The sequence below is a fragment of the Ctenopharyngodon idella genome, chromosome 23 (assembly GCF_019924925.1).
Source record: "Ctenopharyngodon idella isolate HZGC_01 chromosome 23, HZGC01, whole genome shotgun sequence".
Lineage (NCBI taxonomy): Eukaryota > Metazoa > Chordata > Actinopteri > Cypriniformes > Xenocyprididae > Ctenopharyngodon > Ctenopharyngodon idella.
In genome coordinates, this window is record NC_067242.1 from 13517939 (window position 1) to 13531557 (window position 13619).

A 13619-nucleotide genomic window follows, 5' to 3' on the forward strand; every position below is an offset into this window, starting at 1 on the left:
TTAAGTTGATTTGACAAAAGAAAAAATGTGATAAATCATGATTTTTTTTTTACAGTGTAATTATCCCTATTAGCAGTAACAAGTCCATACTTGCTTTGCAGCAGCAACAGCAGTAGTGTAGCAGATCTAGTACACCAAGACCAAATACATTAATATTGCTATATTTAATTACATGCTAAAACTACACAGAAAAATCTCCAGAGTTAAATAAACTCTACTCAGAGTACATTTGGTCTCTCTCTAAATAGTGTTAAAATAACACTGAAACAGAGTTAAAGTTAATGAGATAATTAAGCAATTAATTAATGATTGCACATTAGTGATGAACACCTGCTGTTAACAAGAATCTCTGAAGAAAAGAGAAACACAAGAACTTACTTACTTCAGTCACAGCCTTATTAAGCTTAATTATCTCATTAACTTTAACTCTGCTTCAGTGTTACTTTAACACTATTTAGAGAGGGACCATATGTACTCTGAGCAGAGTTGATTTAACTCTGGGGATTTTACTGTGTATTTAACTAACTATTGTCATGATTGAAATAAAACAAAATCTCTGCAATGTGATCTGCACACTACAAAAATAGGTGCAAAAATCTGCAAATGTGGCAAGAAAAAATAAACTTAATTCAAGATACTTCCACTTATTATAAGGTTTTGCTTCTCAAGAAAATATATTGTTTTAAGGATGCTTTAAGGAAGTTTTCACTGGAAATCAAGACATAAATACTAAAAAAATGACTTTTTTTGCAGTGCATTTTTCATATGCTTGTGACTCTTATTGCCAATTAATGAACAAGGGAGGTTTTCAGCATACTGATGCTTCCCCTAAGCACACATTGTGCTCTTAATAAGGGAGAAAATGTGAAATGTGCCAGAAAATTCTTTCTGTCCCAGGAAAGAGGAAACAGTAAATGCAATTACCACACAGCATGACAGCTCCTGAACCTGGGCTGAATAACAGTACAGTTATTTACTCACTGGCTCAGGGACTTCGCAGCTCTCTCGCACTCCAAAACGCGCTCTTTTTTTCCATACTCTTCCATTTTCTGCTGTCTTTCAATCTCCGCTGGTCATATCGACACATGCCGAGTAGATACTTGAATCTGTACAGCACTTTAAGTCTTCAACTCGCCTCAACTCACAGTTTCCATGGTTACGGGCTGGGAGGAATTGAAGACTGAAAATGACATACAGGTGACTGGTGTCTCCGATGACAGTCAAAGTTAGTTTCTCCAAGTCTTCATCTCCAGTCTTATCACAAGCAATTGTTTGGAGCAGAAGCTTAAACCCATACAGAAGAGATTTTACAAAACCTGTTCATATATACACAAGTTCAGTAATAACAATAAAATGTGCATCTTGTATCAGTTGATCATATACAAGAAGTGCTTTTTTGAATGAAAAGTTTCTTTGAAAACTTTCCACTGCTTTCGCTGAACATACTCAGATATAATCCTTGATCAAACACAAACTAAAGCAGTGAAAGATTATATTCACTCAAATGGTTTGTGCATTCTTCCAAAGACTACAGCAAACCTATTTGCCGTTTCATTGTGTTGTCCAGCCATAAACCAGAATGAAAATACAAATGGAATACAAACCAGCCATCAAAGCTGCATTGAATGGATTTGAACAGCTTTACAGGAGAATGCATACTGTAAAATATGATCTAAAGATAAAGTAAATATCACTGGGGAAAAAACCCCCAACAACAACCAATGGTTTACTTGAATATTGTAGATTTTTGGTTTCAGGAAAACAAGTAATTCATCTTAAAGCAGCTTTTCTATTTCAACATATTTTGATTTTCTGACAAACTTAGCAGGTTAATGCATTTTTACTTCAAATACAATGATAAAACTGAAAAAATGGTTTTGTGATTCAGTCCCATTTTCCCTCTTTCTAGCATGCACTGGAGCTGGAATAATCAATATTGTTGCATTGTTTGGCCCATTGCCAGTTTAATTCACATGATTGTTGTTGGCTTTATCATGTGTAGTAACTTAAAATGTTCATCTAGTAAGTTTCATGCATGTCATGAGCATCCACATGGTTTTTCAATAATTTAAGCCAAGCACTTTGCTCTCCACAATATGTACATTACTTAAAGAAATGTACAGTACATAAGAACATAACACTAAACAATTCAAAACCATGTAAATAAAGGGAAAAGTCAACATAGAACTCTTTTCAAGTTGATTCACCCAAAAATATAAATTCTGTCAACATTTACTCACCCTCATGCCGTTCCAAACCTGACTTTCTTTTATTTTGAAGAAGGTTGGTAATGTTGGCATTGTGGAATGACATTGGGGTGAGTAAATGACAGAATCATCTCATTTTTGGGTGAACTATCTTTTTAAGAAATCTCACTATATAATTTCAAATTTGTGGAAACATGACATTTTAAGTTCATTCAGTACATTTTCATAAAATAAGTAGATAACTTCAACTAATAAAAAACTCAAACTGTTTCCTTCAGCTTTTGCCCTCAGATCAATCTTTTACAATGCAGAGTAAGAGAGGAAAAAGATGAGCAGAAAGAGAGATTAGAGGTTATTAGCAGAATACAATTCAAAACCAGTAAAAGAAAAAAGCTGAATACTTGTTCAGTCTCCTTGTCCTCTTTTTCTCCCCAATGAAAAACTGACCCTGAGAACCTGAATTTTAATATTACAGCTTAATGAAATTTTCAAATGGTACAGTTTAAATCATGTGGTCTTTGTATGACAGCCTTGTAATTTGACAGCCCATAAAAGGTTATAATTTAATCTATAATGACTTGACTAGAGGAACTGAGTGGATTTTTATTTTTATGGAGCTTCGGATACGGATACGTTCCACCTACGTCAAGCGTGACCTTTCCAACGTGATAACGTAATGCGTGGCGCATCGCAGAGCAGTGCAAGACGAGCATTTGTGGCTAAAAAGTATATCAATTTTTATTTTTTTTTAGTAAATGGCTGATCGTTTCACTAGACAAGACCCTTATTCCTCAACTGGGATCATGTTGAACCCTTTGAAGCTGCACTGAAACTACAATTTGGAACTTCAACCTGTTGTATACCATTGAAGTCCACTATATGGAGAAAAATCTTGGAATGTTTTACTCCAAAACCTTAATTTCTTTTCGACTGAAGAAAGAAAGACAAACATCTTGGATGACATGCAGGGTGAGTAAATTATCAGGAAATTTTACTTCTGAACTGAACTAATCCTTTAAGCAACCCAGACATTCATACAATTCTGCTTTCTCATTTTTTCAGCCCACATGTTTTGATCAAAAATAAGTTCCCAAGCAAAGTTCCTATATTTCACATTTGAAGGCAGTTTGGACTTACTTGTCCAAAAAAGCTTTTAACTAATTAGTGTGTGTGATCTGTGCTGTTAAATACTACTAAATTGAGGTGTTGATCATGCACTTTTGGGAATGACACCCTAACTGAAAACTTTATTAAATATGAGAGAACTCAAGTGATCCTGCTGTCAGTGTGTTATTTTAATGAAAAACTTTGTTAAAGACTAAATATAGCAAAGAACAGCATGTGCTCATTACAAAAACACAGTAGTGACAAAAGCATATAGAGAGTTAAGCCATGCCTCGCATTAATTTCAATGCATTGGCTTACAAAATATCAACTCAGCAAAGAAATTATGCTAAAACTTTTCACATTATTTATGGTCCTTCACACCAAGGACAATAACTATAATGATAATAATAAAGAGATCTAAAAATCATTCTAAACATAAGAATAGCAGAGTCCAGACCACAACTATAAAGATAACGCCACTGAAAAACAATATTGTTGGAATCACTTTCAAAATGATTTTTTCCAGCTGATGAACGATAAAATCATTGACAGCCAATCAGAATCCATTCCGCTTTAAAGAGCTTGAGCATCTAAGTGCCTAGCGCACTTAGAATGAACAGAGCGTTATCGTTCATTGGTGTGGACGCTTATATAGTTATTAAATATGGTTATCTTCATAGTTATCGTTCTTGGTGTGAACGGGTCTTTAGTCATTGTGAAATGTTTAGCATTAAAGTGTGTTTTCTTTCTTTGCAATGACATTCATCCATTTTTAAGTGAGTAAGCATTCAAATACGTATAGTACGTGCTGAACTTGTAATAGTCATGTTCATATCATAGCCGTCCAATGAAGATCTAACAAAAATAGCCATGCACATGGACTGATCAGTAGCTTTTCTGTTACCCACCTGTTTGTTCATGAAGATGTAGATGATGGGGTTTATGACGGTGCTGGTCTTGGCTAACAGGGAAGGAACAATGCTGGCTGCTGGTGTGACCAGGCCGGGCCGCCCAAATGTGGCTAGCAGGGCCATAATCCCGTAGGGCAGCCAACACAGCAGGTAACACACCACCATGGTGACCACCATGAAGAGCACACGCTGCTCCCGTTTACGACTGACCACCGTATTGATCCGGCTCACCTTTGTTATTGTGATAAGGGAAGAGGGGAAAGGAGACAAAGAAAAATAAAAGAGATGTGAGGAACATGACATTACACTGGGCAGATGTGTCATTGCTTTTAAGGCAAAGTGATAAAACTGTATATGCAGACATTCACAGATTAGATGAACGTTTAGTATGTAGCTTCAGGCCAGCTTGGCAGAAATGGATCCATGAATCGATTACTCTGGTCTGTAATAGACCCTTAAACACAACAATGGGAACAGAAGGCCCATTACACATTGTAGAATTGCCTACGGAGCATGATGCACCATTTTCTCAGTGTCGTAGCACTTTGTCTGACAGCTGCTAAGTGCTGTTTTGGTGTAGGTGCCCAAGAGCTGAGACTTGCTACTTTGGTTGAACTTTAGTCCCTTAAGTTTGGTGCAGTGGTGCTCTGCACTGCCATTCACTCGCAGACCGCAATGTGGATGTGGAATAAAGTCATTTTCTTTATCAGTACTTTTGTCTTTACTTCCAGTAAAATATTTAAATACAGATACATTTACTTACATTAATACTTTTATTCAGCAAGGAAGCATTAAATTGATCTAAAGTGAAAATAAAGACAATTACAATGTTACAAAAGATTTCTATTAAAAAAAAAAAGTTATTTTGAAATAACTTTCTATTCATCAAAGAATCCTGAAAAAAGAATCCACAAAAATATTAAAGTGTTAGTTCATACAAAAATGAAATTTCTGTCATTAATTACTCACCATCATGTTGTTCCATGCCCGTAAGACCTTCGTTCATCTTTGGAACACAAATTAAGATATTTTTGATGAAATCCAAGAGTTTTTTTATTTATTTTTTTTGGAAAGCAACAAAATTACCACATTCAAGGTCCAGAAAAGTAGTAAAAACATTGTTAAAATAGTCAGTGTGACTACAGAGGTTCAACCTTAATGTCATGAAGTGATGAGAATACTTTCTGTGCGCAAAAACAAAACTAAAATTACGACTTTATTCAACAAATTCGTCTCTCCCCTGTCATTCTCCTATGCTATTTATGAAGCAGTGCTTCCAGGTTCTACGTCAGAACGCCAGCTCAGGTTTGGCAGACGTTGTTCACGTGAGCAGCAGGACACATGCATGCGATGCTGACACAGGAGCCGGCCAATACTCGGAGTCGGCGTTTGGACGTAAATGGAAGCGCTGAACTGCGTCAACTGCATACGAGACTGACGGGAGAGATAAATTTGTTGAATAAAGTCGTTATTTTTGTTTTGTTTTTTGCGCACAAAAGTATTCTCATCACTTTATAACATTAAGGTTGAACCACTGTATTCACACTGACTATTTTAACAATGTTTTTACTACTTTTCTGAACCTTGAATGTGGTAATTTCGTTTCTTTCTATTGAAGATTAAAAAAAAACCTCTCGGATTTCATCAAAAATATCTTAATTTGCGTTCCGAAGATGAACTAAGGTCTTACGGGTTTAGAACGCCATGAGGGTGAGTAATTAATGACAGAAATAACATTTTTGGGTGAACTAACCCTTTAAGCAGCACAACTGTTTTCATGCATATTGGAATGATTTCTGAAGGATCATGTGATTGAAGACTTTCAATCTTAAAGAAATTCAACTTTGCCATCAGATGTATAAATTAAATTTTAAAATATATTATAATATAAAACAGTTATTAGATTGTAGTAATATTTCACAATACAGCTGTTTTTACTGCATTTTTTATGAAATACATGCACTTTCTTCTTACAAAAAACATAAAAAATCTTACCAACCCCAAATTTCTTAACAGCAGTGTATGTAAATTATAAACATGTTTAGCAGTAATTTATGTGATCAACTTTTGACATGGGATCTTCAAACTACAAACGCCACTCTAAAAAAATGCTACGTTTTTAACCCAATGGTTGGGTTTGTTCATATTTGACCCAAATTTGTATTGAAACAACCCTGCATTTTTTAGAGTGCACCATGAACTGGTTAATGACAAACATCATGCAACCCAATTCTGAAGTTTCTCCTCCTAAATACAAATTTATTACATATTTAAATCAATGTAAATTATTTTAAATGTTTTTTTTTCTCTATACATGATATAAATGTTTTACATACAGTTTGGTCCAATGTAAAATGACCTATGTTGTTTTCTTGTTTTAAGGTTAAATTTAACTAGCCTATATTTTGTTAGATTTATGCTTTAAACAGGAAAAAAATGGGGAACAGAAAAAAAACTTTAATTCAAGATATGAAAAAAAGTATTAATTTCTTTCACAGCTGTGCTTTAAACAAGTAAATTGATGTTTACAAGAATGTTCTTTTACTGGAAAATAATGAACAAATACTCAAAAACTAACAAGTAAAACTGGTAGGAAAAAGAGAGAAAGTATGTACTGGGAAGTAGCCCTGTTAAAATGTGAAGAATTCACCTCTAATGCCACATTTCCTCACACATCTTAATGACCAGAGTCATACAGCACTTTGAATTATATGCTATACTTTAAATTACAACGTGAACACATGTCTTCCCGATGGGCCTGTACCTCTGGAATGTAATGTAATGGCCAGAGCCCTGAGTAACATAATTGGGCTTTGACTAAGAGCTAATTAAGAGCAATGCAGTGGAACCAGTGCAGCCCTTTCTTCACAGGCAGTCATCACTAGGCACCCTTGATTCCACCATCCACCTTGAGCAGAAGCCGCAACTTAACAAATTATTACTTAGCAGAATGTCAGATCAATGTCAAGTTGCTAATAGGCTCCCCATTGAGTTGCGCCACAGTTTTTTGGCTTTTCTGGTTACATTAAAAAGTCCTATATTCACAGAAGGGCACCACACAGGGGTGCAGACTGTGAATAACACAGACTGTGAGGTGTGAAGGCTTATGGGGGTGTGAAGTCATGGTGGAGAACATCACCGGAGGCCACAGCCAGCGGCACATCTGCGGCCGCTCAACCAATTAAGAACTAGAGAAGACGTGATGGCTGTTTGAGATGCAGCGCTGAGGTGGGTGGACAAAAAAAGGGCAGTTTGTACCCCGCAAGTCATCCACAACTTCAACCCAACTGAAGTTTGATTGGCAGGTGGTCACATTAAACACAGGATGCCAAGCAGAGCAGACTAAAGACGGACAACCTCAGATGTGAATCACAGTGAGTTTGTTGTGTTGTCTGTGTAGGTGTGTGTCCGCTTTCCGTAATCCTCAGATGAATTCCAGTAATTACAGCACAACTCCTGATGAAACATTATTGCTGGGGAATAGCAATTATAAGCGGTTATTTAAAAGTGGCGAAATGCTAAATGGATTAAACAAATAAACTGTGAAATAGGGAAAATTAGTCTAAGTAGGACAGAAAATATGCTTTGGGAACATTACAATAATCACATGGAGTGTGAAAGCAAAGGCTCAATCAACGCTCAAACCCTTATTAGCATACATAAATATTTTTTTTTCAGCTCTCGAAAACAAGACATTGAGATTGAATAGATTAAAATCTAAAAAACACCAAAATCTGATGACATCCAGAGCTGTCAAACTTCTAAAATGCGCCTGGAGAGACAAACTGCAACCATCCGCAAAGTTGCATCATTAGAGCGAGCGAGTACATGTAAATCTAGAAGTGCGTTACACACCTAACCCCGATGTTGTGGTAGTGTTGTGGTAATGAGGCTCTCCCCTCGGGGTGCGTGTGAGCCCTGCAGTCAGAAGGTGGCAAACCCAGCAGGATGGAGCGCTGTGAAGGAGATGCTAATGCGCGTGGCATATCCTGTGACTGTCAGAGCGCGTTTGGTCAGGGAGGATCCCTCAGGTATGTGGGTAGGTGGACGTCAAACATTATGTTGCTGAGAAGATTCTTATAGCTGTGATCACAGCTGAGATCTGCAAAATAAACGTTGTTTTTGGAGATCTCACTGTGGTCTTCTCTGATCCTGATAAAACAACAGTCTCCCTTAGAAAATGAAATGTCTGTCAGCAGTCTGGGGAACACGAGTATATCTTTCAGCTCTCCAGTGAACCTGATATTTTGCTGATCGGGTGGGTTAAATTCTAAAGGCTTTAGCAAGATGGTGATACTCCTTAAATTTTTTTTTTTCTATGCTCCTGAATGTTTGGCATATCCGTAAAAGTGTTGTGAATGCGAGTTTGCTTGTGGTCTGTATTGAATGTAATGCAATAAAAAGATAAAAATGGCAAGAAATTTGTTCTTGCTAGCTGCACAGAACCACTGAATCTTCCCGTCCTCATTCTTTGGAAGTGTTTACAAAGAGAATTTGCTTTTGCAGAGCTGAAAACAGCGTCTTCTCGACATGTACACAACATGAACCAGCTACGGTGTTTGAGGGCGGGTCAAAGTAGACATTGTTCATGGGTGGCCAGTGAAGACCATAAGTTGGGATTATGCAAATATGTTACATTGTTACATATGTAAGTTATGGAAGTAAGACTGGAATTACTGATTACTCATTTCGGCAGTTCAGAATCGTTAACGCTAACAACCAGGGTAGTATGATTCATGAACAAACAACTCTTATGAGCTGGTTCTTTTTAGTGAATCAAAATCATAGAGGATTCTAATGAGTTGTTTTTTTCAATAAATAGTTTAAAAAAAAAAGTTAAAGTCCCCCTGTAGTCAATCATTTTATCCCTTAAAACCCATCTTTGATCACCAAAGTGACATATATAAACATTTTTTTTCCTGTGAAAAAAAAAATTCTTCTTGCCTTAAAATAGCTTGAATGTAACTCTCATTTAGTATACGCAGATCTATGAATATGCAAATAAACCCCGCCTCCACTCACTCGCACAAGCTCAGAGATCTACTCGGTTAACTTACTGAGGTAATTGCTGCACAATAGAATCGCTTTTTACAACATCGGACACATGATTATTAATATGAGTAGCCTTTTGCTTGACTACATTATCAAACAGCTGCTAATAATGTGTTGCTAACGTTATAAACCTTAGGCGTTTCTCAATACCAAGTTCGCAAAGTTCGGACTTGCGTCCTTGGAAGTTAAGTTAGACTCAGCAAGCCCGGTGATTCTGCAAATGTCACAGCAGCGTACTTGATAACGTCACTCAGCTTGCTCTGGCTACTCCGGTTATCTCTGCATGTGTATTTTAGGCAATAATAAAATTAAATGTGCTAAAACACCACTCTGCCTCTTTTCGTTTTATTAGCCTCACAAAAGTGGTTCAGGCAACGCATTCATTGATTATCTTCAATGTCTGCATACAGTATTTATAACAAAAACAAATATTAAACAACCCTGCCTCTTTTCGTTTACATTTCAAAAATATTAAACGCCCATCACTGGGGTTTAGACAAATCGTGTGAATTCGTATGAGTGAGGTCGTACGAATTAGCCACCTCGTAAAATACGTACAAATTGGTCGTGAGATAGCGTTGCTCCATCATACATTATGTGATTTTCTGTGAAGTCAAAATCTGCGGACTGGCAACTAGTGTCGACTCATCCAGACTGTAAATCAAGGCAAAAATCTGTACAAAAGAACTGTATTCCAGATTTTACCAATTTGAGTCTAATTCACAGCATTTTGCTTTCATATGTCATAAAAATTGAATTTATAACTGAAATATACAAATAAATCGGAATCAAATCACAATCAAATTGATCGCTTCTAAATCAAAATCAAATCAAATCAAGAAATATGTATCTGTAAATCTGTATACACAGTACAAATGATCATGTACAGTACAAATGATCTGTTCACACACAAAATATTAATTTCACTTGCTGCAGTTTTAGAAACAACAGTTGAAAGCTGATATAAGTCTGAATGCTTCAATGAAGTTCATGAAAACAGTTACAGAGGACAGTTTCTTATCATTAAATCATTTATCTGAGCATGCTAATGTTAGGAAATTACAGTAACTGTCTCCTAATATCAATTATGAAAACAAACATCTGTTTGATGACACAAATGTATGTAATCATTAAATAAAAAGAACAATCATTTGGCGATAGAACAGTTGTAATCAGCGGACCCACACACAGTCTGCATCCACAGAAGATTTCCACAGAACTGGAACACCCTTCATTCACCAAGCTCCCCCAACCCTTTCATGCTCGATTATTAAATATTTGGGCTAATTTGATTATGTTTTCAGCTGCCAATACTCTCAACTCCGATTAACACATTTTACCATTAAATCCATTCTGCAGATTTCCTCACAATTAAATTAATCCCCAGATTCCCTCTTTGCCTCTTAATCATTAAAGCCTGTAATGGGAAATTTTATTTGTCAATAAAACTCTGATATTTATGACATAACTCTATTACAAATATTTTCCTGCGCATCCCCAGTTCTACATTTTATAACATTAAAAAGAATAGAGATGTGCAATTACCAAAGTTTTGTTTGTTTGTTTGTTTTTTTAAAAAGAGAGAGATGCCAAAAATGACTTAGATTTAACATTGTTCATTTAGGAAACACTGTTAGCACAACAAGGTCTCATTTGTTAACATTAGTTAATGCATTAACTTACATAAACTAATAGTGAGCAATATATTTTTACAGTATTGGATGGATGGATGGATGGAGATAGATAGATAGATAGATAGATAGATAGATAGATAGATAGATAGATAGACAGAGTCCCTCTATATAAGCACTAGTTCTAATTAAGATAAATATTCTTGAGTAATGGACATTATTTAAAAAACACCAACACAAAAAAGGAACTAAAAAAACTCTCTTTCTCTCTCTCTCTCTCTCTCTCTCTCTCTCTCACACACACACACACACACGCACACACACAGTAAGTGAGAGAAAATAAGTAGAGAAAGAATTGATAGTTTAAAGATGGATGGCTGGAGTGACAGATGGAACAGTGAGCGAGAAGTACAGAGCAAAGTCAAAAACAGACTTAAAAAAAGTGGCAGCCAGAGAGCGGAAAAAGGGGACAATACAGTATATGGATGAGGAGTAGGAGTAGAGTGATAAGGCAGAAGGAAGGATAAAACATTCTAGACCAACCCATTTCAGTAAAATAGGGCCTGACGATCCTCTCCTGATTGATTTGGGGCATAACCTGATCCGTCGTCACCCGCACTAAACAAATACAGTGGGCTAGATCATTAAATCTTCTGTCTGACAGGTGGGCAGAACACTTGTGAGTACAGCTGCTTAAAAAGCTCCCAGGAGAGTGTGTTGCTCTGTGCCTCTTTCTTTATCATTCTTGGTTTCCCTCTATTTTTTAAGCAGCTAGTTGCTTGTACAGCATACATAAATCAATGCCTTTAAGTAAACAGTGAGTTCATCACAAAATGAGTTCATCACATTCACGTCTGCACTCTATTCTCTGTCCTCATGTAAACTGGTGACGAGGTCGAGGGTGTGTTCAGTAATACAAACCCTCCTTCCACCACTAATCTCATTTTCTGAGTGTAATTATATCCCTTGTCATAATATTTTAATGAAATTCAGTGTCCACTAATTATAGACTGTTATAAAACCCAATCAAATGGTGGTACATTACACAAGTTAAAAAAAAGTCTGTGCAGGAGTTTTATGGAGAGAGATAAGTTGATAAGAAAAGCATGAATGCATTATAAATAAATGAGTCACATTTTATCCTTTCTATGTAAACTGTACAAGCTGTTTCAATTGGACAGCGACTTGTGTGCGATCAGTCTGGGAAATTAATTTTCAATCATTGGGTGGATGCATCCAGGACCACCTACAAAATGTCATAGTATACTTGCATGTTTGAGCAGAAAGAACAACACATTTTAACTTGTATCAACCTTTATGTAGCTCTGGAAAAAGTCAAATCATTTTGATATTTTAGTCAATTGGCTTGTTTAGAAAGCAAGATTAACTTAATGTCACATATATCCTGCAATTCACAGTTGATTAACCCAAACCTTGCTTACTTGAGGTATGCCGGTTCCAAAACCATGGTCTGGAGTAAGTTCAGTCAACCTGGAGTATGAAACTCAGGTCTAGTCCACACATACATGTGTGGACTAGGCCTTCATTTTTAAGAAAAATCGCATCCACATGAAAACACAAAAACACACTATGAAGCACTGTCAAGAGCATGCCAAACCAATATGTGGCAATATAACCCTAACCGTAAAGCCTTGTTGGCCAATCAGAAGCCTGAAAAAACAAAGGTTATTACCAGTTTTGACGTCACAAGAGAGATTTTAGCAAGCCAAAATCTCCGGTTTCACCATTTCCATACAACCAGAGTTTCTGAAAATCCTCACCCTAGCAGGAGTTTTCAAAAAAGTTCAGTTTCAGTGACCGGATACTGTGTTTGCATGTGGACAAATGGCCAAACCGCATAGAAAAATCTGCGGTTTTGAAAATACCCAGGTTCGTGTGGACAGGGCTTCAGTTAACGGTGATCACACTGGGGCTGCATCCGAAATCGCATACTCTTTTGAGTAGGTACTTATTTTGAATAAGTACTTACTTTGTGACTCCTAAAAAAGTATGTATAGTGTAAATGCGTGTTGTTTGATTGTATTCTGGACGTACTACATTCGCCATGTTGTCATTATCATGTGACCTATCAGCATCAGTTATGTTGCTTCACTGTCATTGAGAAATGCTTTTCCGTGGCCTCATGGGATAGCAAAATATCCATAATATGCACACTTCAGAACCTCGTCGGATGTACTAAGTAATCTGAGTACTTTTTGCCTATTCTTTCTGTGAATTCAGACATACAACTCTTGACATGGATGGAGCATGAAGAATCATTTTCACACATGAATTGGCACCTCTGAGTCCAGAGTCCAGACCTTAAATTAATTCAAAGTCTTTGAGAAGTGCTGGAGTAGACTTTACAGAGTGCTTGACTCTCGCATTGCCAATACAAGATCTTGACCAAAAAATTATGCACCTCTTGATGGAAATAACATCACAATATCATTTTTTGGTCAAGATCAATGCAAGAGTCAAGCACTCTGTAAAGTCTCCTCCAGCACATCCCAAAGACTTTCAATGATTTTAAGGTCTGGACTCAGAAGTGCCAATTCTGTGTGAAAATGATTCTTCATGCTCCCTCCCAACCATTCCCTCACAATTTGAGCCTGATGAGTCTTGACATTGTCATCCTGGAATATGGCCAGGATGTGTCTTCCTTCATGGTTGTTTAAGAAATGAAAAGCTACACGCTCCATCAATTAGGG

The 13619-nt window shown here is 36.6% G+C and overlaps 1 protein-coding gene across 2 annotated transcripts in view; it reads right to left on the reverse strand.

The window, feature by feature from the left end:
- tmtopsb (teleost multiple tissue opsin b) overlaps nt 1-13619 on the reverse strand; it is a 38655-nt gene that overhangs the window by 9229 nt on the left and 15807 nt on the right. For both annotated transcript variants that reach the window (XM_051882920.1, XM_051882921.1), the window contains exon 3: nt 4223-4456. In XM_051882920.1, coding sequence (XP_051738880.1) covers nt 4223-4456 — 234 coding nt within the window. The remainder of the gene's footprint in view (nt 1-4222; nt 4457-13619) is intronic.